We start from the raw sequence: 27,451 nt of genomic DNA on the forward strand, positions 1-27,451 counted from the left end.
GTGCATTTTATACCTGGGCCTTCTGTGCTGTCCTACTAGACTTGAGCCATCTCCTAATAAGCTCATTATGACGCCACAGCTATGGTTATTTGTTTCTAGGGGTATAACAATACACGTATTCGTATTAAACTGTTCGGTGTGAGGCTTAAGGACCAAACAATACGTTTGATTAATACTAGTGCATTTGGAAAATGCAGAAGCTTAAATTGTGGTAAATATAATGTTTTCGGTGGACTGCGCTCACGTAACAGACAACAGGCTTTGTGACCTCTGAACCCCACAAAAAACAGCCCCCCTGAAGACGCGCGTGTCTTCAGGGGCTAAACTAACTAGCTTAGAGAGGAGCCCGAACAGATTCAATTGTCCGGACAATAACCCCGCGCATGACGGGATGCTTCGTAATTAACAGAGAATGCATATAGTCCAAATCAATGTAATTAACACAATGACAAGAAAAGCTCACAAGAACCATATGACAACAAATCAATCCAGCAACACTGCGGCGCTAGAGCACGAGCCATTCATATTATTCATAAAAACGACGCGATAGACAAATGAACACTGTAGAAACGCTACTGCAGATGTAAAGACTCAGAATCAGTTAACTTACCACAGCTGCTCTTTACTTAAAAAGTCCACTCAGGTCTCTCCAAAAGTTGTCAAAAGCACATAGCTTGTGCATGTCCTGTCCTGTAGCTCCCTTGGTTAGCGTAGCGTAGCTCCAAACAGCTCCAAACACCAAGAGCTCAGTTGCAAATGAAACGCATTCTTAGCCATAACATGTGCAACGCTTCTCCGCCGCTGTCAGCCAGAAATACCCTTAGTACAAATCCTTTTCCATGCTGGGTCAGGGCTGCTAGCTGTGGGCTTGATCGACCCTTTGATATGATGTCCAGCTTTTCTGGAAATGTCCTTCTCTAGAAATCCATTTAAAAACGCAAAAAAATGTCATGTCAATGTCATAACTTCTTACATATCTTTCAACTTGAACTCTTACTAAACACTAAGATCTGCTAGATAGCTTTCTGTTTGACAAAAGTCATGCTGGCCCACTGACCAATCACGGCGCACCTTAATGCTGTCGTACTTGGACTTGGCTACCTGGGTAGCTCTGGCACGTCAACGAATATGCTCAACATGTCAAACTAAAGATCTGATTGGTTGAAGACGATGACAATCAACAATATCGTCCCCATATACTTTATCTGCAAGGTCTACCTAGAGGTCTCTCTCCTTACATAGAGAAATAGAGGCTGAATCTGATTGGATAAGAGCTCTGCTTAAAACAAGCTGCAATGGAAGCAGCGCTGCAGGCTGGAAGCAGAGCAACTGAAGAAGACAGGAGCTTTGCAATGAGAAAATGAGCTAATGGGAAACAAATTATAATACTTGTAGTGTATTTGTGAAAAATTATTAAATTATAAAATAGCTATAATTTTGTGATTCTGTTTAGGCCAGCAGAGAAGGCTTAGCTGGCCCTGACGGTCCACCACTGCTAAAACCTACTCTCCATTTCGTCGCCTCATAGAAGATAAAGATTAGATACAAATTGTTTTTTTTATCTGTTTTACAATGTAAACCACGATTTGCAAGTTTCAGTAATAAATTATGCAGCCTCTCAGGCTGCTCTGATTGTTGCTGAACTCAGATGATATCCTGAGGACACATCAGTTGGGTAAACCTGGATTGATGCTGTGTCCCCACTGACAAGGTGACTAAACCCTCAAGCACTGGTTTGTTTCCCCGTCATTGCACATTTACAATACTTTTAACACTTCAGTGACATGCCATTACTGCAAAGACTAGAAAAATCCATTTGTGCAAGCGACTGTTGAAAGAGCAATCCTCTGTCTGTTCCTGTTGTGCTATAAAGTTGTTTTCCCCTGGCTTTCAAGATAGACAACAAACTGAAGGAAAACAAAGAATTCTCAGTCTTCTCACCTCTGGACACTTTGGGGCCACATGTTATTTGTAAAACCTGACTAAAACAGGAGGGTGATCTTGCTTTCAGAATAGGTTTTTATTTGCCCTGAAGCTCTGTAGCTAAAAAACATACAATGGGTTCAAGCCAGCCGGGTTCAAAGTTGGACATCCTGGTTTACTTTTCACTCAGCCACACAGTGCACAACATACACAGTCCTGTTCTTCAATGGCTTCATGATTCAGTTAATGCAAGAGTAAATTTCACCTTCATTTTCTGTGGAGATATTTGAGAAAACCTTTAAAAAAAAGTCAATATTTGAAACAACCAAATGACCTCTTCAAAATTATCTGAAAATGGTCTTTGCTTGTTATAGTAGTACATACTTATTAACAATGAATATATTTAAGATAATCAACTATTTTTATACTTTATAAAGCCATGTGGATCATTTCCACCAATCACAATAGACATACAAATGCTATGCATGCAGTGATACCACAAAACAATGGGCCATATCCATAAAACTCCTGAAACTTTGATCCACAGAAGTTAAAGGCAACAGAATCACATTGCTGCTGTGTTATTAATGAGGCATATATAGTTTTAACAGCCACCATAATCAGCATGGAAGCTCAATGGATTGGCACTTGGAGAAAGATACTGAAAGCTAAGCAAAGTCAAAGTAATACAGGCACAGGCCAAAAAACAACAACAAAAATGACAGAGATAGCACTGAAACATCAACATTAAAACAAAGAAAAATAGTAACTGAGCTTTTAAATGCACAACCAGCCATTTCTTTCATTCTGAAGTGACTTGTAGGCCCCAATCACACCTGGTATTAACATGCAATCTGTATATGGATAGGTTAGATAAGAATGTGGTCATGCTGTGTGTTTTTCCAAATCCAGATAATGTATCCAGATACAGATGATATTTGTAAATATCCAAATGTAAATAGGTGCGTGCCTGCATGTCTAAATATGGAAACCAGCGATGCCAGATTAATATAATATAATTCCTTAAGCATGAATCAGATTATTTGACAACATAAACACATTGGTCTCCACTTTTCACCAGCATCACCTGAAAAGGTTAAAGAATAGTCAAACAAGTTCAACAATTTAGGTTAAATTCTGGTCAAGTTGGAGAGTATCTGGTTTACTAGCTGTCAATGCAATTTTAAAGTTGTTTGTAATCAAAGTAGAACTAATAACTATTACTAAAACAGTCACAGCTTGTAAAAACATTTTCTGATGTGAGAGGTTCACTTTAAAAGACATAAAAAAAATGTATGCTGCCATGATGGAAGGGCATAATGGAGACCTGTCAGTGTGCAAATAATGGTTAAATGATGGAACAATGTGTCATCAGAAATAATCAAAAGTCTGTTTTGATTGAAATGGCATGTGCACGATGTCATGATTAAGAATGTACAAAGGCTAAACATCCTACGGGGTAGAGTTTTATTTCCAAGTGTTTGTGAATGCAGTTCTGATATGCCTGGATGACTAAGTAGCCGGCAGACTAAAAGGTCTACTACCCCCATACAAACACATTTTTAGGGCTTTTTACGCTGACAGATTTGCTGTCAAGAGACTTTTTCCGGATCACATTTGGGGATTGGACATCTGTGTGACTACCCTTAGCAACAGGGTGGCCATTATGTGCGCCAATGGCAGTGCTCTAGTTACATTTCAATGTGAGGCATCTCCATTTTAAGCATCTCTAAGTCCATTTCATCCGAGCTGCTTAGCGGTTAATCAGCTGACAGAAACAGGGCAGAGGAAATGTACCCTTTTTTTCCAAGAAAATATTATCCTGCTGTTCTGGCCTTGCAGCTGTGAGGTAAAAATACAACAAGAAAAAAAAAAAAGACTTTGCTATGGCTGAATGACAAATTAACTGAGTGACACTAGTAACTTAACCAGATCTACAATGGCAACGGGACCTGAACTGTACATTTTGCATGCCCACCTTCACGTCCCCAATGATCTATGTTGCTGTGTCGTTTAAAACAGTTTTGTTTACACCTTAGCATGACTCAGTCTGCTGCAGTAGGATGTAGGATGGACATCTCATCTTACAGTGTTGTAACACTGGATCACAGATCTGGTACCCAGAAGCAGACTCAGGAGGAGGAACAGGTGTGTTTACTTGGCTGCACCGAGCAACAAGAAAGGAGTCTGACCAGACAAATTAATCAGAAGGGGTAATAATGTGGAGGCATAATGGTAATTAGACCAGGTACAGAGAGAACCCAATATGGTTGTGCCGATTGTAAATGAGAAGCAGCTTTTGTAGATGACCTGGGTCAGGTGACTGAGGCGGAAAACTCAGTACTGACCCCTGGTGGGCAGGTGTGGAATTGCATGTCTGAATAAACAAGGGGTTTGTATGCACAGCAAACGTTAATCTCATAAACTAGAGGAAAAACACTGATGAGATACGTGTCACCGTATGACAGGTCACAATAGTAATCCACATTTACAATCTTAGTAGTACATGTTTGAAGACAACTATAACTAAAAATATAAACATACTATATTGAAGTTGATACACAGAGCAGTTAAACCAGTTACACTTGGTTAGTTTAACCAAGCAAACACACATGAAACAAATACAAAAATATTCACACATCTTTATTGTAAATACACTGACATCTTTGCCAATAACCACAGATAAAGGTTGATCAGAGATGAATCTCTATTGCAGCAGTGATGCCAGGACGGGCAGATATTCAAGTGGGCTCTAAAAAATATGTATTATCTTTTTTTTTTTTTAAATGATCAGCACATCAGAAAAAAAACTCTAGAGATCAGTTCCACCAAACTGCATGAAAAGGATGGTTTTTATTTTTAGAAAAACATCAAACCGTCCATGAGACAGCAAATATTCAAACATTATTTGTAAAACAACTAAATTGAATTATTATGGTAGGATGTAATCTGTGTTTGCAGGAAATAATTGAAGACATTTCAGCTTTAGTGTTGTTTAGATGATATATGCTGACTCTGATTAAAGAGCTGCTCTCCTCTCTGTGGTACAAAGGAAACATCACAGAAGCTGCAGACTCATCTGACTTGAGTGGACGCCTCGAGAAAGAAGTGGTATTATTAGATTACCTGTGATGAAGTGAGTTAGATGTTATTTCCATCTGCCTGGTCGTTATGAGCTGCAGGTGCGTTCAGTTTAATCTGTGTGTGCACTTCAATATGTGTGCAAACTTGTTTTTTAATGCATTAAATTTGCATTGTGAATATGTTATCTTCTTGGAAATCCACAATTACTATCCACGACAGCACGATTTTCTCAGAAATTTCACGCTTCCCTTCATCTTCACAGGTCTAATCCGCTGTCCCCCTGCAACAACCTCGGTCTAATTGCATTTACTTGTTGGAGCAAATCCCATCTGGGAAACTCAATACACATTCTGAATTAATCGTCTTCCCTCCATTATGGATTGAGTCTAATTGCACCACTGTTTTACTATCTAACATATTCAGGTCATAAAAATACATAAATGGAAAGGCAGATCAATTAATATAAAGATGAAGCAGGCTGGTGATCTGTTATGGCATTTTTACCCGACACCAAACCTCAGTGTGCTAATGCTGGATTTGCAGATACAAAATAAACAGAGGGATAAAAGCTAATGGTGTATATTTAACAGTTAACAGTTTTCCATTTGAAGACACTAATGAAGTTTCTCCAAAGGGCAGGCTCAAACCAGTGAGGCTTACTGTCATAGCAACAGCTTGCTATTGTCAATAGATTACAAGCCGGTGAATAGATTAAAAATAAATGTATGAAAGGAAAATAGAATGCAGTTCTTAAAATAGTAGTCTTGGGACATACAACTAAATAAGCTTGATAATAAAGTGACAGCATCAGAAATGTCTTCCATCGTTCAGATCTTTCCAGATACAACCGATCGTCACTTCTTCACACTATGGGAAGTGACATCACATGTTGACAGAATGGTTCAGGCACGCCTCCCTGGAAATAAGGAGAGGGGAGAGAGGGCATGAGATAAACCGTGGTACGTTCAGAGGCATTCGTTGGACTGGCATGGCTGTGTGCAGCTCAGCACTGCGATCTACATCCATGAGGCTCCTGCCTGGACATTTGCATTCCCTCTGCACGGCAACACAGCCTTGATACGGCACTGGACAGAGCGACGTCGAGCCGTGCTGTGCTCTCACAGCATGTTGCAGGGCATTGGGGAGATAGAGAGGGAATAATAAGGGGGGGGCAACCTTACCGCACACTTGAGCAATGTTGCGTGAGCTTCTTTCTCTCTCGTTTCAGACCGTCTGCACAGGGACCTGTGACTAATGGAGGGATGCAATGATGTTGCTCTTCGCTTGTCATGCTTGAATCACAGCTTCATATATCCTTTTGTGTCGGAGACCTCATTGTCTTCGTCTGTCACTGCCGCCAGATCAACTGTGGGGTAGCGTGGCGGACAGAGCCCCCTCCTCAACCCCCCTCTCCCTTGTCTGTGCCCCTGGCTTCTCATCACTCCCGACTCGCTTGTGTCTATTTACCTCTCTTGAGCCCTCCCCTCTCTGTTGAGCTCCGTCTTTCTTGCTCTCCCGCTCCCCACTGCTTACTATCTCCCTCTCTTTGCTCCTGCAAAGAGGGCAGTCTGCTGTTCCATCCAAGCAGCTTGTTACATGACCTCCCGGAAAACAGTTTTTGCCGCTGCTCTGCCTCCTCACAATTCCTAAGCCCTTCCAGATTTCCATCTCTACAACGGCAGGATGTTCCTTCGCGAGGTTTGATCCCCATCAACCCCTCTTCACTTTCCCCTTCCCCTCCCTTGTCCTGATCTCCTGCCCTCTGACCCTCACCCTCTTGTTCTCTACCCCCGCCCTCCCTCTCCTATTCACCCTTACCCCAAGCCTCTTTCCCCCTTAATTAATTTCACCCCCTTGACCATGTTGCCATGTGTCCGCTGGCTCCAACTTATCCTCATCTTGCTGTCCTCTGTCTTATGGACCCGGGGGGAAAACTGCCCAGCAAACTGCATGTGCCCGGATCCTCACACTGTGGACTGCAGCGGCCGCGGCCTGACCCGTCTACCCAATGAGATCCCCTTGGATGTGCGCAGGCTGTTGCTGGCCGACAACTGGATACCCCGCATCCCCTCGGACTTCCTGGTTCTGTACAGCGACTTGGTCTACCTGGACCTCCGGAACAACTCCCTCTCCCACATAGAACCGGGAACTCTCAGCACCTCCTCCAGGCTGGTCTTTCTGGACCTGGGCAGCAATAACCTGACCGAAATCCCCAAGGGGACTTTTGGGGAGTCTCGGAGCCTGATCAAACTACGACTGGGCAACAACCCGTATCTGAGCATGGTGAACGAGGATGCGTTCCTTGGCCTCACCTCTCTGAGAGAGCTGGAACTGGAGCGTAATGCACTGTCTACGCTACAGGTGGGGGCACTGAGTCAGTTGCCCTCCCTGCGGGCGGTGAGGCTAGAGGGCAACCCCTGGGTGTGCAATTGCAACTTTGCCAACCTGTTCGCATGGCTGATGGAGAACAGTCACAAGCTTCCAAACGGTAAGTAGCAGCATCTAAGAAGCATTTGCTTTCCATGTGCTTACCCAAATAATGCGTATCTGAGCACAACATAGAATGGTGTTATTGCAAATCCAATGCAAAAACACTGCTCCGGTCTATTTATGTTTTCCCTGTAGGAGAGGGAACCCCCCCCTCCCCCTCCCACTCCCTTGTTCTAATTTTGTCTCTTTCTTCCTCCACTTCCTTCGCATATAATGTGTGAGACTAAATACGTAATATGAGACAATATCACTGGTTTGAAAGGATGCTCTTTTTTTTATTTGATTAAGTTCAAAATACAGAGCAGGAAAATTTAAAATGTGGCGTTGTCTAATCTGGAACAAGAAACAAATCTGCTCATAATAGGACATTTTTGCTTGCAGTTTCTCTGGTACCACATTTCACCATGCATACAAACATTGACCTCTATCCTGCATTGTATCGATCAATTTGCGGCTTATATTTATATAATACGTATTTATATAATATCAGCCATTTGGTCAACACTGTAATTCAGCAATATCATCAATTATTTTCTTCCTACACCAATGAAAATCCAACCCCTTCTCCGTTCTATCCATGTGAATTTTTAGGCCCATACTAAAGACTACCACTGTGATTCGGCCTGAGGGTAGAGTTAGATAACAGGGCTGAAGTTTTGGTGTGCTCAAGTGAATGTGTGCATGCTTATCTGAGGAACAACACAAGACAAAGGGTATCGCCATGTCCCTGGAGAAGTACTCTTCTCAGGGTAAGATCTGCTCACATGGAGCTGATTGGTCTCAAAATCCCAAGCTAAAGGTTGCAAGATATAAAACACAAACCATCACAATCTGCGCAAATAGTATTCATATTGAGAATTTTAGACACCTGTCAGAAGCAATTTATTCACAAATCATAATAATGTTTTGTTCAGAGGAAACCATACATGGTTTGACTGAAGGTCAGCCATATGTATATTACTGTTAGTGCCCTTACAGAAGGACACAGACAGCAGTTATCTCAAGTGCAAGCCAGCATGTGGGAGCAGAGTAAGGACACATAAACAGATTGGACAGTTCAGCCACACATGACAAGTAGCTTGTGCTGTTATCATATTTAGACCAGAGTGCAGATTTGACGTATGACGTGATTTAGTGTAATCTGGGAATTTGATAGGATTGTGACATGCTCATGGATGTTCAAGGTGCATCAGTTTGTAAATACAGTACACAATGTTCGGGTGTTGTGTATAAAGGTGTACAGATTAAGAGTGGGAACGTTCATATCCGTCAGTGTTTCAAGGTATATAGGTATAAGGTCCTGTATGTACAAAGAACAGTTTTTGTCCAAAGCATGAATAACAGTGGAGTAAACTATTATATTGACATTATGCAAAAGATTTTCCAAATTGCAGATTTAAATTAAAATCTTACTCTGCGTCATAAAAGCTTTACTTCAACTCTCTTTAAAACTGTTTAGCTTTTGCAAACTGCTGACAACTCAAAAGCAAACTTCCTATATACATTTAGGTCATGGTGTTCTATGCTACTGATACTGCTTCTGCTTTCCTCTAAGGGCTTTCTCCATTCGCCCCAAAATCAGACAAGTTTGGGCTTGCGAGGAAGCAAAGTTGACAAACTGGCAAGAACACCTAATTCCCCTTAGTAACGTGCTGCAAATGCATTAATCACAGGTTCTAAGTGTTGTCAAACTGTTAAGCATAATGAATTGCATCAACAGCGCTGGCCAGGCAGACATCAACAACAAAGAAGAAGCCGAAGGCCTGGCCAAGCTGCTGGTGTGGCTGCCAACTGGCCCCAGCGATCACACATTCTGAAATTGAGTCAGTAATGTGTATCTCACTTCATATGCAGCTCTTACATCCCCATCAGTGGTGTTTGCTTTACGACCCCAGAGACGAGTCCACCGGCTTTGACAGAGCACACGTATTTGTATGGGACATCTGAAGTAGTCTACATTAGGTCTTTTGTGTTATTGTTATTGTATCATTTTCATTGGCCATTAAAAGGTACTTGGAATGTACTTTGTGGTGCTAATGATGCAGGGGAATTGGATGACAAACAACATTTTAGAAAAATTAATAGTGATTATTCTTCTCTTAAAAGGCTATGCAAATTAGTTCTGTAACAGGTCAGAGAGGACAAAAACATACCAATGAACTGAAAAGTATCCTCTAAAACAAGTTTTTGTGTACTACTTATAAAATAGTTGCTCTATTTTTATAGTCAAAAGTATGACAACAAGCTATTGACAATGGAATATGGTGCATCTCTGTTTGCTAATATTTGTAACTTTTACATGTTTCGGACAATCTGTCGTCACCGGTCGACTTTTAGTTTGTAGACAAAATTATCAAAATCTAAGAAGTCCTAACCACACAACCTCTCAATTAACGGTTTTGACTCTACTCTTCCACTACTATTTTGAGTTCCTGCAAGGACATTTGTGCTGTAGTGTTGCATAGGGCGGTGTTAACACAAAGTAGCAGAGAGGATTAGAGCAAGTCGCATGCTACTGTTGCCTTCGTCTCCCTTAGTGCAATCTTACAAACACGGCTGGTTCACACATTCAGGCATCGTACTGCCAGACCTCATTAACATAATGACTGAGCTCTAGATCACGGAAAAATGCATTGACCTATTCCCTGGAACGCTGTGTTGGAAGTGGTTACAAAATAACAGATGGGCACTCATTAGTGAATGGGGATGACTTGATAAGCTTTTCAATATGTATCAACTCCAACCAACATCATGAGTGTGGGTGCTTCAGCTTAATATCTCATTCATCATAGAGGCAATCAATTAGAGAAACATGAATTACTCTTTAAAATGTACATCAGTGTGCTTTTCCCATCCGTGTGGGTGTTGCATCCTCATGTCTGATTCATCATACAACAAATCATTGACCACGCCAGAAAATTACATTTTAAATATTCATTGAATGTGTCCTCTCTTAAAGCCAAGCGCTCCACTTACAGTAACTTCAAAACACAAAACGGTTGAAGCTGCTACAAACGATCACTGCATTCCTTCTAACTCTGTGCTTATTCAAATATTATTCTGGATGCAGTGCATTTAAACTGACATGGTGATGTCTGTTGAAAGAACATAAAAACTAAGGAAACATTTTAAATAATAATCATAAATTCCAATAGCAATTTAGAAAACGAACGAAGTAAGTATCAAATCTTAAAAAAACTAACTTTTGCTGTTGTTAAATTCAACCTAAAAGACAGTAGTGTTGCAAAGTAGCATTTGATTTATGGCCTACGTCTTTCATCATTTCCTTTTAGTACTAAATACTATATTCATTTCTTCTATACTATTTATAACAAGTGTTTATTATAAATGTTTAGGACTACTATAAAGCATCAGCCTGTAGCCTGTAGGATTTGGGACACAGTATGGCAGGGACATGCTTTTCATTTTACCATTGAAGCCATCAGCAGGACAAAGTACAGGCATTGAGAATCATCTAATCAGCTAAATCAAGGGGAGCACATAGATTTCCTCAACATAGCATTAATTTGTCTGACGTCAGGATTTCAGAACTTTCAGTGACCAGCAGAATAATTAAACAGAATCTTAAACTAATTTAAAAAATAGTCAATAAAACAGACAAATCTGTTCTGCTATTTTAGAAGTCCTCCTGAGATATATATCTATGGTTCCCTCTCCGATGGCCTGCATATTATAGCAGCTGCAGAGCCCATGCTGTAAACCCAATTCCCATTCCATTTTTCACTTCCTGATTTCCCCTGTGATTTCAAGTTTGCAAAGCGACACACTCTTCTGTTTGCATAAGTTTGATTACTGCAGGTCAGCATGATGAGTGGGTGGAAAACTCTTTTCTGGATAGTAAAAAAAGAACATAATCTCTTTCCACATGGTTTTGTCACCCATGCATGTCAGGTATTTATTTTGAGCTGCGAAGGATCAGACAGACTTATACGTTTTTAAACCACCAATCAGGCTCATAAATGTTTCAATTGAGGGATGAGTGTAAACATGATCCACTGCTGTCTCCAGTGCTCTTGGGTTAAGGATGAACAAAGGCCATGTATAATTCAGAGAGACACAGTTCTACGGCACATTGGCCGGGGTAATTGGAGCCAGAGCTGCCTACAGGGCAGGGCAGGCCAACTCCCATGAGAGACTCAAACTGAAGCCCATCTTGGCGTTTCTATCAACACTTGCCATGATCTGAACAGTTTCACTACAACGTGGCAGTTCATGTGACGGGGTCAAAGTCTGATTTTTTTTTTTTACCATCGCACCCTATCGAGTTTCTCCCCAGAGACCTGTTAGCGCACAGCAGGAGCGCCTCTGAAAATACAAGCAGCACTACATGTCACACAGGTGATGCCACGCAGCCCCACGCGACATTACTTGCTATATCTTTATGGGTGCGTGATGAGAAAATATCTATTTCATTAACACAGGCTGATGGCTTATTTTATCTTGGCCTAATTTGAGAGAGAGAGAGAGAGAGGGAGGGGGGGGCAAGGTTGAGCAGAGTGTGGATAGGTGGACGGAATTACACAGTGTGATAGCATCAGCTGCTGCGTGTACAGAAGCAGAGAGGAATAATCTGCCAGTGTCAGAAATAAAAGGTGAAAAGCCAGTAGGGTTTATTTCACAGGCAGTGTGCAGCGTCGTGGATGATGGATACTCTCCTCTCTGCCAGTGTGTAGTCGAGTGTGAGGCCCAACTTGCTTAGACATGCATATTTAGCAGTTTCATCCTAATGAATAGTTAAGTGTTTTTTATTGATTAAAAACGTGAAATATAGACCTATTCACGTTTTAACATATCTCTCTCATGTTTTGGAATTAGCTCATTTCTATGTGTGAATTTGTTGCTTTTAGTGATGAGACGTTCTGAGCATGCCCACATGGTGCGGGGATGTCAGTGAGTCTCCACACAGAAGGAATTCCCTCCTGAATGATTCACCCTCGCCCCACTGTCACACGGATGCTTGTCATTCTGTGCATTCTCCAACTCCTACTCTTGCCCTCTTCTTGTATGAACCTCACATCATTTTCCCTTCAGATTTCCCCTCAGACTCTTTCTTCCTGTGATCGCAACTGAATAATTCTTCTATCTCTCTGTAATTATGTCCGCCTGGTTCTTTAGAATTGGACCTGAGTGGCACAGAGAGGGGACAGCTCTGCGAGTCATTATCCCAACTGGATTATTTAGTGTCTAGACACTGGTGGTTTTGGCAACAAGAGAAGACTTAAGCATGAATGCCGACTCCTGCAGGAGTCTGCAGATGTGAGATTGTGGAGATTCTGCCTTGGTGCAGAGATCAATCTGGACAGACAGTGTGGTGTTGAGGGAGGGAGGAGAGACAAGCCTCCAATATCAGACTGTCACAGTGAGGTAGATCAATCACGGCTGAGACAGCCTATCCCTGAGGCTGGCTGTAATCCTGAATGTAATCCATCAACATCCCGCGCCAGGAATGTAACATAGTTGTGTGGGCCGACATACCTGATAGTGTTAGGGCATGGTTTGTGTTACATTATGGTGCCTGCTCCGGCTACACTTCTTTGTGATCGCAGTGGTGTTTGGGAGTGTTTATGAACTCTGAAATATTGACATCTAGCTTTTATTAAAAACTGCCATCCATGGAGATACTACTATGAGCATGAAACTATAAAGTCCTTTTTAGCTGCGGTATTTATTCATGTATATGTGTTCTGAAAATGTGGGTACTGATTATTGTAATAATAACATTATTAATATTAATATATATATATATATATATTTATATATATATATATATATATATATACACACAATTATTTGTATTGTTACTATTTTATTCATTTATGTTTTATCCAGTGGGTTTTATTTTTACAATTTTTTCTGTTAAATGTTTTTTGAAGTGACTGTTTATGCATCAATGTTATCTCTGCCACAGTCAGTGGGATGAAGTCTAAATTAATTCAAAATAACAGCTTTCATCATAGGTTTTGCTGAAGAGACTTGGACTTGCAGGAAACCTACACGCACATGCTCAACCTGCATTTGACCCATTCATAAAATCCCTGGACATCAAATTACACAGACTCAAGCCTGCAGCTGTAGTTCCACACACAGAATTACATTGAAGAAAATAGGTAGCAAACAAAGTTACAGGTATAAGCAGCAAACAAGGTTAGTGTCTCTCCTTCCTTATAGACTGCTGTAAACTCTCTTTCTGTTGTCCCTGTCTCTCTTAAGCTTGCTCTATTAAACTATTTCTATATCACGTTACATAAATGTTCAAAGTCAACCAAAATGTCCATCCTTTTATATTTCGGTATTGTTACACATCAATGTTTTAATGTCAGAACACATAAGCTGTGAGTTAACCAGCAGGTGATGTGAATACTTGGATAGGACAAGCCCCAAATTTGACATTTATAATACCAAACTTTCTCTAAACAGCTGACAATATTAAAAGAGATGACTGCCTTGCCAAAATTCCCAAACTATTGGTGCCAAAAACTTGTGTGTTTGAGGGTAGTAAATGTACATTTTTAGCAAACTAACATTTGTCAGTCATCTTACATTTATTATGTTACTTTGGGCTGCTATTTCTTGAGTCCTACTGGCAGCTTTAAGTCCAGTGTGTATTGAAGACACAAGTTGGAATAGGATATGAGCTAAAAACATATGCTGTAGAGCTAGAATCAGCAGAAGATGATGTGTTGAAACATTTAAGTAACTTGTCAATATATATGTTGTGGCTTTTAGCCATTCAGTATGGTAATACTTAGTTCACACAGTACTGGCAGAATGGGAAAACTAATATAACCTCCCTTTATTTTGGCCTTGTAGTTACACAAGGTTAATGGAAATTGTGCGTAAATTTGCTATTTGTATTGTGTGACATTTTTGTAGTGATTTGTAAATTAGTGAAACCATCAAACAAAATAGCTCCTTTTTAATCGGCCGAATTGATTGTACAGTAATGGATTTGACTGCAGTCATTTTGCTGCCGGTTTGTTGACATTCTGATAATTGTGTTTGCTAAGTGGGAGATATAAAATATCAGGCTAACCTGGCATAAGCATTTTCAGAGCTGTAGTAAGTTAGGTTGTGTTTGAATACAGATTTTTGTTTGACAAAAAGCAGCCCAACAAAACAAGGAAGCGCTTACATATGTTTTAGTGTCCTGCGTCTCTAATCTGAAGTCACATTCGTTAAGTCTGGATACCCTCCCTCAGTGAAAGATGTGCACATCTTGTCCCCGACAAGCTGTAATACCGAGAAACTATAATCATGCTGTTTGTTCCAGAAGATTCCACTTGGGACAAATACTACAGCTGTTCAGTAATCCCCCTTTTGTCAGCCAGTGTAATAAGCCTGTGTGCCCTATTGTGCAATTTGAGTTCTTAACTGCAACAGTGGAAAGCCACTATCTCTCCCTGCAAACCCTGTGTATTTTACTGTAGGGTACATTCAATGTGTAATTGTATTCAAATAAATGACAAATATATGACAAAATATATATGTGCATATACATTTCAGATACAGATAACTTCTGGGATGGTGTGCACATATTGAGCTAATTGTCTTACTATTACCAATAAAAATAATCAAACCTTGTGTATCTGTCCACCATTGTCCTGACCACTAATGCGTATTGATTATAATATATGTAATTATCCTGTATCCTGTAGGGGCCTTGTGTTCATCAGGATAGTTTCAGTCTCAGATGCTATCAATCAAGCATCTACTGTAGAATAGGCAAGACCAGACAGGACTGTCTCAAAGGCTGAGGTGATCTCTGACTGTGAATATGACTATAATCCATTCATCACAGGAAAGACAGGACAGGAGCTCCAGTATATTGAACTTTCAGGTGTATTCAATGTTTTCTTTGTCATTATGTGACACTAAAGATGAATTTTGTGTTTTTTCTATGTAAACTGCTAATTGAAATTCATTACAATGAGGTCAGTGCATTCTGCCACTTTCTGAATAACCTATTTGCAACTTTAAATACTTTATCTAGGGATATATCTGGTATATCTCTGGAGTTACCGTATATGGCAACCAGTTGAACACTGAATTATGAATAAAAAAAATAGTCACACGTTGCTTTTTTATAAAGCCCAAGCTTCAACAACCGCCATCCACAAAATGCTGTGAGAGAAGTTGCAAGTGTCGCAGAAAAAAACAACGAAAAAACAAAACAACTCTCTCCCTAAACACCCTGCTGAGTCAAAATGTGATTTGGAAACTGCACTGCTGTCTACAAAGTGTGAGCCATATGGTTAGTAAGCAACACCATTCTTTGAATATTAGATTTGAAACAAAACAAAACATTTTTGTTGTATAACTATCACAGAGGAGATTAACCATCTCTTAAAAGGGACATGCTAATTTTTAGGGTCATACATATTTTAAAAACACATCATCTTCTTATACTCTGTCTGAATAAACCTGTATTGACCTTCTATCTGAAATGGTCAGTTTTAGCTTTTGTTTCTTCAAGCACCCCCACCTGGAAAAGTCCAGTCTGCTGTTTGGCTTGCGAGAAACATTTGGTGCTCCATTTGCAAATGTAGTTCTCAATCCGTGGGTGGAGACACTCAGATGGGGGGGGCGGGTATATTCTAATGAGCCTGCATATGACATAGGAAGAATGTACGTGCACATGATCCGTCCCCTTTAATGTACAGTATACTTGTTTGTAAGCCTCTTTGGTAGACTTGTTTGTTGCTCAGACAGTTTGACTGAGCAGTTTTCTCACACGAGGCCATGAAATCAAACATCAAAATTTGTTTTGATGTTTGATCTTCCACAACATACGGTAATCATTCCTTACAATCCAACATGCCAGGAACCAGAGTGCTCTTCTGTGGCTCCACCAGGATTGTTGGTATTGGCTCCTAATCAGTTTGGAGCCTCATCCTTGATGCTGACTCACTTGATGTGATCCCGATCCAAGTTGCCTGAGTTTTCTGCAGAGCTTTTACAGCATGCAGTTGCTTTATTCAAAAGCTCAGCTTGTGTCAAAAATTGTGGAGATGACTTGGGAAATGAACACATTGTTAAAGGAAATGTGTACAATGGCCCCCATCAGCACCATCGATCTATTGACTCATTTACTCTGGCTCTCTCTGCTTCGTAAAGTTACTACTCCACTGCTTATTTCAGGTATTACTGGCAAAACCTCACCTCAGTAAGCTCATGACTTGCTGTACATTGGTTTAGTTTATACGGAAGTTAGCCTGCTACAACAGTCGCAAAGGTATGCATGAACATGGCCGCCGCTCTGGCGATCTTGCTACGTTGATTTGAATGGGAATGCCCGTTCTACTCCCATTCTATTTCTATGGTGAAAGACATCTGATGACAGGAAGATAACATTGACCCAAGCTGTTGCCTGGCAATGCAATTCTGTTGAAACGCTAGATTGAGCAATTTATCATGGTTGAAATTGAAGTCCCGCAAAGAATGTTCAGAGCTAACGCACCCAGCCACATGCCAAGAAGGTGCTGGATGCAAAAAATTGTGAATCAAAAGAGATCAAAACATCCCCATGCTCCATTGCAAATACTTACTGTAATATACAAATAGTTTATTGTCAAAGCTTTTGGTCACACAGACCTTCATCAGAAATAAGTCAGAATCATTTCAAAATGATATGTTAAGATACAAAATTGTATATAATAAAAACACAACTTGAATTGGCTTTTTGATGTGTGCATGTATGTGTGTATCTGGTGTCCACTAATTGGATGTTATAGGGAATGTGAGAATCTGTATCTTGCATTAAGGGATTAGTGTCACTATGTTTTTATCAAGCTCTTAAAGAGTTCAGTTACAACCCTAATTAATACTGTAGAGAGTCAATCGGAGGAGCATGGAAACCAATTCCATGCTTTCACTAATTGCCATTATTTCTTTTTCCATTGTCACTTAAAATTTTTGAAGCTGGTTCAGGCTTTTTTTCTTTACATATATCTGCAAATGTAAAACAGGGTTTTACATATCAAGTGAGTACAAGCACATTACTTCATTGTTATTTTATTCTTGATGGAGTTTATTTATTATAATATATTTATATTATTCTCTTTGCTGTAATAACTGATGACTCATTCAAATGCAGTTTCAATTCAGAATGTTGGCAGTTTTGTAGCAAATCAAATAAGAGAAGCCATACCATTTGTATTATAACGAAGCATGTTGCGAATTGTGCTGACTGTTGAGCAAAGACCCAGAATTGATGTACTGCCAAGTGTGTGCATTTGCATGTGCAGTATCAGAGGAAGCAGCCACCCACATTGCAAGGCTTCATCTCTACCCACCTATAAGATAACATTCACATCAATATATTTTTCCATATAGTCAGTGCAAATATGAAGGTAGTTACTGGCTGTATGGATTATGGTCTGAAGTGCTTGTAGTGCAGTAAGCATCATAGATTGGTGTTGCGTCTCTAATGAGCTCTTTAAATCAAACTTGAAGGTTAACAAAATTGTCAGTTAAAAAATTTGAATCAAAGAGTCTGTAAGCTTGTGGAAGTGAACTCCCTCAACTGTAGCTTCAGCGGTAGTATCAGTGACCAGACTTTAACATGTAGCTGTGTTAAAATTACCTAATGATCCAGGCTCCATCTCATTTGTAGTCATGAGTTGGAAGAGAAGATACACTGAAAGACTTGTACCCTTGAAGTACAAAAGACCGGATCCACCGTCCTCTCCCATTAAAATGATCACCGAACAATAAACTAGGTGAAAGTGACCGGGACACGGAGAGCAGCACTCTCTGATTTATCATACTTTCATCGTGAGATGAGTTTGGTCAAGGTCTCAGACTTTTAACTGATACATCAGTACATTTTTGAGATGCAACCAGGAGTTATATGGGGAAGTGAATTCTTAAAGATGTGCCTTGTGCGGCTGAACTTAAAATGATTTAAATTGTTGTTTATTTAATTTTCCAAACTATGAACACAAGATGCAAATTAATTAGTCTCGTTCTCAAAGAAACAATTACTCCCAGGGCAGCTCACACTGCACTACAGACATATAAGGGCAAAAATAAAGCCTCTCTAACAGTACAAATTACATGATTTAAAATATTCTGTATAGATATATACTTGACAATAGACTATACATTTACAGTATCACTGCGCTTCAGAGTTTCTTAGTAGTTCAACTTAATTTCCACATAACCTGCAGTCATGCTGTGGGTGGGTGTATTGTATACACAGAGCAACTCCATCTCATAAATGAAGACTTCTGATTGACCTTACCGTTATTAAATCAGCTCCCACTCTTAGGAAACATAACCGCATTGTCGTGTTGAATTCACATCTTTTACAACACAACACTTTCTGAATTAAATACTTGAGCGCAAACAAGACGCCTTGCAAAATACGCACTCTATCTCCAATCACTTCAGAGCTCTGATCAGGTGCGAGCTGTGTCTCTGATGAGCATATATGCATGACATTAAATTCTAAGTCTTGAGGGAAATAAATGTGTTCATACATTTGTGGAGCACATACGCAGCTGCACTGCGTGCTTGTCCTTCTGTATGATGTCATTTCTGAGTGGCTGCCGTGCAAACACATTTATCTAAATGTCCATAAATGTGACATTATTCACTGCACATCTAGTAAATCTGTCTAATCGCATTTCCGGTTTCAATGCAGGGGTGGAGGGCATGGAGTGCACTCTCCCCATGGACGGCAGACGTGTTTCCCTGACCCAACTCTCCAAGGACAGCTTCCGCGAGTGCCAGGCCACACTGACTCTGACAGACCTGCTCATCATCATTTTCTCTGGCATCTCCGTGTCCGTGGTGGCCATCATGACAAGCTTCTTCCTGGCTTCAACTGTTCATTGCTTCCAGCGCTGGAGCAAAGGCACCAAGGGTGACGAGGAGGAGAGTGAGGAGTGAGGAGGGTTTAACTTTAAGGGCCCCGCGTGGTCCTGGTACTTCAAACAATGAGAGGACACCGCAGACAGTGTGACAAGTTTCATGCTGTCTCCTCCCTGGTGCATATCCAGGACTGTTCAACGGTATGATCTCGCCCTGGTACGGTTGCAGTTGTTTCCTTTGCACATGAAATATGGTAACATAGGACATTCCCAAGGAATGAGCCAAAGTCCCAGTAAAAATTAGCAGGTGCCCTTCTCCACTTGCAAAATTATATTATAGAGATCGTATTTTTGGCTGTGACAGCCTGTGGTCGTCTTTTATGGCTGCTGGCTCTTGGCTCAATGTTGTAGGTCTACATAGATATAGTGAGGATAACACCTTTATAATGAAAGAGTGAAAGATCACAAAAAAATAAATGTTGCTGCAGTGCTTTCACATTAGTATTAGACAAGGTGATAACTTCTTAACATGTAATCACATTAGATTGAAATCCTGTAAAGTGACGTCAAAGTTAGGGCAAAGTTTTAGATGATTTTCATGGGGATTTTTCTGTGTGGGGCAGAATCCGTAACCCCATAAAAAAGGATGTCATACCGACCAATGACCTCAGTAATTAACTGCCTATATCATGATATGCTGGCATATCCTGCCATTTACAGTGTCTTTTATTTTTCGGAATCTCACTCACATTCAAAGCCACTACTGTTGGCAAATACTGTTGTTCCTTCTGCATGTGAAATTAAACGGGGGCAGAGGTGTCAGTTGTAGAAGGATTAGGATAATGGTAAGATGTTACTGCAGGTAGCTGATATATTGTAGGCAGGAATAATTTCCAGTGGGTCTACACATTCTTTCAGCAGTATATTCATTATATAATCACAAATATATGTACAAAAGAAAATAATGTACACTCAATCCAAACATATACATCAAGAGGATGTACTGTATGTTCCTTAGATTGATATCTGTGACCTGTGTAGAAAGATAAAATAAAAGTATTATCTTAAATTACGGCAAATACGGTATTAAAATAGAATCTACGTAGAACTATAGCGTGAAATAGCACACTTTATATGGTGAACCTAATACTGGCAAGCCCCTAATTACACTATGTAGACTGGTTTTGTCTTCATCTGCCAAAGACTTAGGTGAGGGAGAGATTGCATACGAGGACTTTGTTGTGGATCTGTAATTATAGTGAGGTAGGGAAGGCAGCACTATAGCCAAATCACACTTTGTATACACATATTATGGTCTCCAAAGATTAGCGTTTCCTTCTAGAACCAGCTGTATTACCTTGCTCCAAACATGTGGAGTCTTTACCTTTAACAGGGACTTCAGAACAAATAGTTATTTGCTGTCCAAGGATTGTCACTTTTAGAATATATATTTTTTTGTTAACTTTAAGATATCCAGAATTGATGCATCATGGACTCTCAGTCAGCTTTTTCTCCTTTTAAGAATACTTCTTCCAATATCCTGTTGTGAAGTTGCAGATTTGATGTCTCGGAAAAGTCTCATAAAAATAAACTCTTACTGTATCAACAGCCTCAGCATTCACAAGAGCGGCAGTACAGTGCAATCTAGATTAAATAAAGCTGCACCCTGAATATTATGGGTTCCGGTTTGTCATTTGTATCCTGTATGTTTAAATCCTCCTCCATTAGGATTTAGAAGGCTCAAAGCTTATAAGGTATGTTGTATTGCTTCCCACATTCTTGTAAGGCATGAATAATTCACCGAAATTGAGATATGAACCAGAAAGAATGTCAAGCCCTTAAATGCAAACAAGAAGACAGGAAAAGAGCCACAAGCACAAAGCGTTATAATTAATGTGTGGCTAACAAAAGATAAAAAGGAATTCCAAATACCTGTGTCGGTTAAGAACAATTCATAACACTCAATTTGTAGCATTAAGAAGCATATTTTGCTTATGATGAGAAATAAATATTTATTTTTGTTATTTTTCATTTGCATCAGCATCAATAAAAGCACAAAGATCTCACAGAACACCAATGTGATTCTAATACACTCTTTTAAATGAAGTGACACATCACATATTGGTACCATTCTGTATTGTCACCGTTTGTTAATGTGTATCGTCACATGTTGTTTTCAAAATGCCGCATCCTAAAAACAGTTTAAGAGTTGTACTGTAAACGGCTACTGATTTGAATTGAAGACAAATCAATCTAAAGGCACATTTATGGGCTAAGCTAAAGGTACATTTTAACATTACATTACGTGCAGTCCTAAAGGCTAATGATAAGGAATTTAATTTCCGCCATTCAGTATTTCTTATGACGACAAATAACCTAGAAATTCACATGGAGTGAATGAGGGTTTGGATGGGACGTTTAGCAGCCTCTCTCCCAATTAAAGGTATAAAACCATTTTGATGTTGTTGCATTAGAGAGAGCAGGTTCAACAATAGCTAAAGTGAATTCATGAGATTTATTGGTTTTCCCCTCCCCAGGTGATATCTGGGGGTGAAGACTTCAGTCAAGGAATCAGAGGGGAAGTTTTTATACATATCATTATCATTTCCAACTACTGTGTAGTTACTGTATATCAACAAATTGTTATGTCAGCTTAGCTGTTAGCTTGAAGCATATGTTAGCATGACACTTTTATTTCTCTTACTCATTTTATTAAGTAACAAATATCAGCACATTAGAGCATGCACTGTTGAGTTATCTACAGTATAAACTTCAGATTTATGTCTATTTTTCTATTAAACCTTTCAGAATGAAGAATTTATTTTCTCTGTCAGTCCCCAAAGTAATTTTCTGGCATTGCACACCCTGAGAAAGCAGAGACACTGCTTTCATGCAGTTTGTCTCGACATTGCTTAAAATACCAAAATCCATGTTATCGTATGTTTTGTCAGATAAATGTCAGAATGGCTCAAATCTAAATGAAGTGACAGAGAAGACTGTGACGTTGTTGCTGCAGCTGAATGCATTTCCAAATGTCAAACCAGACCATATGTGTAGCTGTATATTGATGTTTGGTAAAAAAAAAAAGAATTACAATAAAATCCTTTTTTTCTGTCTTCTGGTCTGAATTTGTATCAGTGTGTCTAAAAGGCAGGGTGATCATTTATTACAAAAGTGATATGTCAGCATACATCCTGCACCTATATAGACCAACCTGCTGGAATTAATATTATTTAATAAAGGGCTGCCCTACATGCAGAGACTGTAACAGTAACAGTGGTAATGTGATTTTGCCTCAACGCAGATATTGCCTCAACACAGCAGCAAATGAGAGGAGGCTCCTCTGTAAACACAGCTCAGTGTGTCATTTCACACAACACTGTTATCACACTGCAGGTATGCAAATGGCTGCACTATTTTTGGAAGGGGTGTTGGAAAAATTTGACTTAAATTACAAGTTACAATTACCCGGCCTGTTCACGGACATTGAGGAGTTGTGTGTATTTGGACAATCTGCATTAAGTCAGACAAAAATGAACTGGCAGGCAATTTTATCCCTCAGAACATGAATATTTGTTTTCTAGCTGCCTCCAGTGTCTTTTTTTCTTTTTGTTGCAGCGTCAACTTCTTCTGCTCACATGAGGCGCTGCACTGAGGATTCACTTCTTCGGTCGACAGAGGTCTGCGCTTCTTTATTCTTCCCTCATGCTAATGATTCATTTCTCCACACGAGGCGGTCTAACACGATGGTTTGCTTTTCTCCAGAAGTCTGATATCAAAGAATCACAAGATGAAACCAAACTTCACCCTCAGGGTATCGGAAAAAAAAGCATTCAGGACAGAGAACAATATGCATAGAATCATTAATGAAGATGTTTGAGATTCCAAACAGGAATTGCCACATTTGGACCGCGAACAGCATATGAGAAAGACTTGCACATGCTGTGTAAGTGCACCACAGTGGAGAGGCCTGTGAGGGTGGTGGTCGTGATGAGGATTCTCCTGCAACCATTTACCTCATTTGGTTGTCATGGCTACACAGCCGGAGGCCCGAGCACTTGGACGGCGAGGCGGGAACAGGGAGAGGGAGGGATGCTGGGAAGCATGGCCCTCAAGTGAGGCTGCCTTGCCTCTCTTTCCATGCATCAACTAACTGGACCTGGCATTTAAAAAGGAAAGAAAAATAAAATGTCCACAGCTCTGTGACCCTGTGAACCCATCTGTGACTTTCACATCCATCCTCCCACTTTGATTTGTCTGAGGCATTGTGATAGCTCAGATTAGGATATCCATTTTAGCAGACACATTATTGTTGGGAGAGCACTGTATGTAGTAAGGCCATTGAATTGGGATGGATCATCAGAGACTGTTGAACTTCAGGAAGTGCTACCCTGAGCCTTCCACTTAGCGCTTATTATTTTCATACTAGCTTGTTGCACTTATTGTATTCGTACTACTTATAGCACTAACTGTTTTTCTTGTTTCTGCACTGTACTTTGGCTCTGCTTCATGCTCTTAGATGCCTGTTTGGAAAAGGAAATGTACTTATGACTTCTGGTGACTAGTAGTTCTTTTGATTACCAATGTTGAATGCACTTATTGTAAGTCGCTTTGGATAAAAGCGTCTGCTAAATGACTGTAATGTAAATGTAAATGTAATGTAACTGTTGTGCCTCAACAGTATGACTACTTGTCACAAGTACAATTGGTTTATTGAAGCTGGCCATAAAAAATGGAGAGAGAATAAATCAAACCAGGTCCCTTAATTCCAACAAAACAACAAAAAAAGATTTAGAGTTTTAGTTAGTTCTGTCATATGCTGAACAATGATCATGAGGTAACCAATAACTTAATAAATAAAAAATGTGTTTTTGGAAAAAAAAGACTATTTATTAATTTATATATTTATTTATTTATTTATCAACAGTCTCTTGTTACCGTCTGTTCCTGACCTACAAAGACAGGAAGCGAGCAGGACAGAGAGGAAAGTAAGCCAACCCTCAGAGAGGAGGCTTTGAATGAATAATGGCCTGGTGGCTTACAGTGGGATTAGGGTTTGGGGAGGAATGGGCAGCAGAGGGGTCAGGTTGCAAAACTCAAAAGCAGCCACACCTGATGCTTTGCTCTCTCGCCTGGGTAGCTGACAAGCAGAATGCTCACTGGTTTCAGAGAAGTTCATGGGATTTGGTTTGAGTTGGCACAACGTTGACAAATGGTTGGAGTCAAGATTGGGCTGTCTTCGCTTACACTACTTACCCTCCCTTCTTCTCGTTCTTCCTAACATTTTAACACCTACTCAAACATACAGTAACTAACAATTCCTGGTTGTCTGATATCAAAAGGGCACTAGTGTAGTGACTTTCAACAAACATATGTAAAAGTATTAAGTCACTAAGGGAGAGAACGTGTTTCAAAAAGAGTGTTCTGGGCTAGACAGCAGCATTGTCCATATGCCATCTGCAAAATCAGCAGAATCAGATTTAAGTCACTTCAAATGTCGTTATCCTCTCCAGAATCAGTAAATATGCTTAAATTTGTCCAAACATCTCACAAATCTGCTCTGCATGAATACACCCTCAGAATGTTCCACTGTCGTTTAAATTTAATCTGTGTTGCTCAGATAATGTCGAGCATTTGCCGCCACCTGGTCACAATTTTTGGCAGGAGCATTGAAATATCATTCGCAGCAGATAGGGCGAGAGGTGGATCGGGGACACAGCAGCCGTGGGCAGCCATGAGCATCAATGCATGCTACTGGCAAACTGCTCATCCACTGCACCAAAACACACACTGGCAGGCTGGCGGACTCAGTTACCCTCAAATTGTATTTCTTATATACAGAAAAAAAAAAACATATCTGAAGATGTTGAAAAGAAAAATGATGAAATGAATAATGAAGTAACAAAATCCCCTGATCAATCAACAGCACAGTTTCTTCATCTAGCCTTGTGTTGTTCAGGTCACACTTGAGCTAATGTGCATCTGTATCCTGATCTGATTTGTTATTTGCAAGTTGCATTGCTGGGGGGGGGGGGGGTAGCAAACATTTACACTCTCTGTAGTCAGCAGAGCGACACATTCTCACCCCAATTCATCAAATACTGCAGCTGGACGTAATAGCATCAGTTTTGGACGTGTCAGGGACGGCATGTCAGTTTCCACTTGCCTAGTGTCTTCTCAAAATAATCTCCCGTTTTCACAAGAAGTTTAGGTTGAGGCCACAAAACTGCTTAGTTAGGTTCAGGAAAAAGAGCGTGGTTGTCCTTAATTACCAAGTCACAAAAGAGTCACGTAACTAGCGACTCACAGGACTAACAACTGACGATTATACACGTACGTACGTATGTATGTATATATATAGTATATATATATATATATATATATATATAGTATAGTATATACTATATATATATATACTATACTATAGTATATAGTATAGTATATATATACAGTATCTATATATATATATATAGATATATATACTGTATATATATATATATATATATATATATATATATATATATACTGTATATGTATATATATATATATATATATATATATATGTACTGTATATAGCCAGTTGCTCTGAGTGTGCGATAATGACGCAGTTGTGTTTACATTGGAGTTAGTTGCAAGCCCGCTTGCAGACACTAAAGAGTGCGTCCATGCATTGATGTCAGACTTCAAAGAGCACTGAGGAAGCTGCGGTAAATGACACATTGGAAGTGAGAACATGTTGGGCAGAGATGCAGATATCAGACATCACGATGGATGTTTATTTCCACTGAGAACATAATCAGATGCTGTAGTTTACAAACACTCAGCATTTGATAAACTATAACATAAAAGCGCCACTTCTTATGTCTAGTTTATTTACCCATGTTGATATCAAGATAATTAATTCATGTTTAAAGCGCAAGAGAAAAAATTGGGGGAGAAAGTGTTTACTGTAATCACCCAGTGGGAAGTCGTATCATCCTGTGATTGATGCGTGTTGAACTGGAGAAATTAATCCGGCACAGCAAACACATTAAAGATGAATGAGGGAAGAGCAAGCTGGTAACACCAAGATCTAAGCATCGCTCATACTGACTCACTCGAGGCCTTATGAGGTCATGTATATGTACCGCATTCATCAAATTCCGAGCAAAATACTACATCTGTATGAAGTAGCTCTTCTTCGGCAGGGATGGCAGAAATAGTTATGGCCTGCAGTTATATTGTGGCATCAGGAAACAGTGGAGGAAGCAGTGAAACTCAATAAGGTTTAAGAAACATCTGGATGCATCTTCACCTATACTCATTTGTCATGTTACAATAATCATCCTTTATAGAACACCACCTAGGCACTGATGTAAGATGCTCTATTCAATACGAGCTTGCAATACAGTAGAGCTATATTACTCTATGTTATATTTGAATAAATAAATAAATAAAAAACACCCATGATGCTGCAGCAGAACAAATCACTCCTTAGATGTATCCACTTTGATTACTGTTACAAAATTACAAAAGAATAAAAGAAAATAGAGCATCTCTCACTGTTGAGAGCTGAGCTGAACCATATCTCAGTTTGTACATCCTTGATTCCTTTCATCGCCTTGATGCCTCCTCTCGTCACATCATTGTCCCTCCTACCTGAGATGCGAGCAGAGGAGGCGAAGCAGAGACACAAGGAGAGAGGAGTCGAGGTAACATGTATTTAACAAAATGAGACATCCGTGCTTCGGAGCTGTCGTTTTATAGCGATGTCCAAAAAATATGAAGTGAGGCACAGCTGCATCATCTGTCCATTGTCACACCTCTTTTATACGTCACGGGTACCAAAAACACACCGGTGCATCCTCCCTCATAGCTCCTTAGTCAACACATTTTCACTCCTAATTTGTCACATACCGACGGTTGATAAGTGGCATTGAGCTTCCAACTATGACACTCTATGAACCCCTCTGGCGTCAGTATTGGACATCAGAAACAGCGTGTCAGTTTCCACTTGTTCCATGCATGGTGTCTTTTCTAAAATAAACTTTAGCTTACGGTCTCCTTGCTCCTCAAGATGCATTTTAGGAATTGAGACATCCTTCAAAATGGCACGCTGAGATTGATTTCCAGGTATCAGG

The 27,451-nt window shown here is 39.9% G+C and overlaps 1 protein-coding gene and 1 long non-coding RNA gene across 3 annotated transcripts; one reads left to right on the forward strand and one right to left on the reverse strand.

The window, feature by feature from the left end:
• Positions 1 to 4,547: 4,547 nt before the first annotated feature.
• On the reverse strand, positions 4,548 to 6,276 carry LOC137874001 (uncharacterized). Its single transcript, XR_011103262.1, has 2 exons — positions 6,189 to 6,276; positions 4,548 to 5,923 (listed from the first exon to the last, which is right to left on the reverse strand). It is a non-coding gene; the product is annotated as an uncharacterized lncRNA (long non-coding RNA).
• Positions 6,277 to 6,296: 20 nt separating this feature from the next.
• LOC137874000 (leucine-rich repeat-containing protein 38) lies at positions 6,297 to 22,447 on the forward strand. Of its 2 annotated transcripts, XM_068712568.1 has the most exons (3): positions 6,297 to 6,705; positions 6,950 to 7,495; positions 19,163 to 22,447. In XM_068712568.1, exons 1-3 carry the CDS (start codon positions 6,297 to 6,299, stop codon positions 19,408 to 19,410), a joined length of 1,203 nt encoding a protein of 400 aa, XP_068568669.1. In that variant the 3' UTR covers positions 19,411 to 22,447. The 2 variants fall into 2 exon arrangements, with proteins under 2 accessions (XP_068568669.1, XP_068568670.1); XM_068712569.1 differs by having other exon boundaries at positions 6,422 to 7,495.
• Positions 22,448 to 27,451: the final 5,004 nt, after the last annotated feature.

This window comes from Cebidichthys violaceus, unplaced genomic scaffold (assembly GCF_023349555.1).
Source record: "Cebidichthys violaceus isolate CVI_PGR_0920_01 unplaced genomic scaffold, fCebVio1.0.p SCAF_17, whole genome shotgun sequence".
NCBI classification, from domain to species: Eukaryota; Metazoa; Chordata; class Actinopteri; order Perciformes; family Stichaeidae; genus Cebidichthys; species Cebidichthys violaceus.

Excerpts from the sequence above, each read along its gene's own strand:
- LOC137874000 (XM_068712568.1), top strand. The coding sequence starts at position 6,297 with ATGCTTGAATCACAGCTTCATATATCCTTTTGTGTCGGAGACCTCATT. Across the intron at positions 6,706-6,949 it reads GCAGGATGTTCCTTCGCGAG|CAAACTGCATGTGCCCGGAT; the intron begins GTTTGATCCCCA and ends AAAACTGCCCAG. Across the intron at positions 7,496-19,162 it reads CAGTCACAAGCTTCCAAACG|GGGTGGAGGGCATGGAGTGC; the intron begins GTAAGTAGCAGC and ends GTTTCAATGCAG.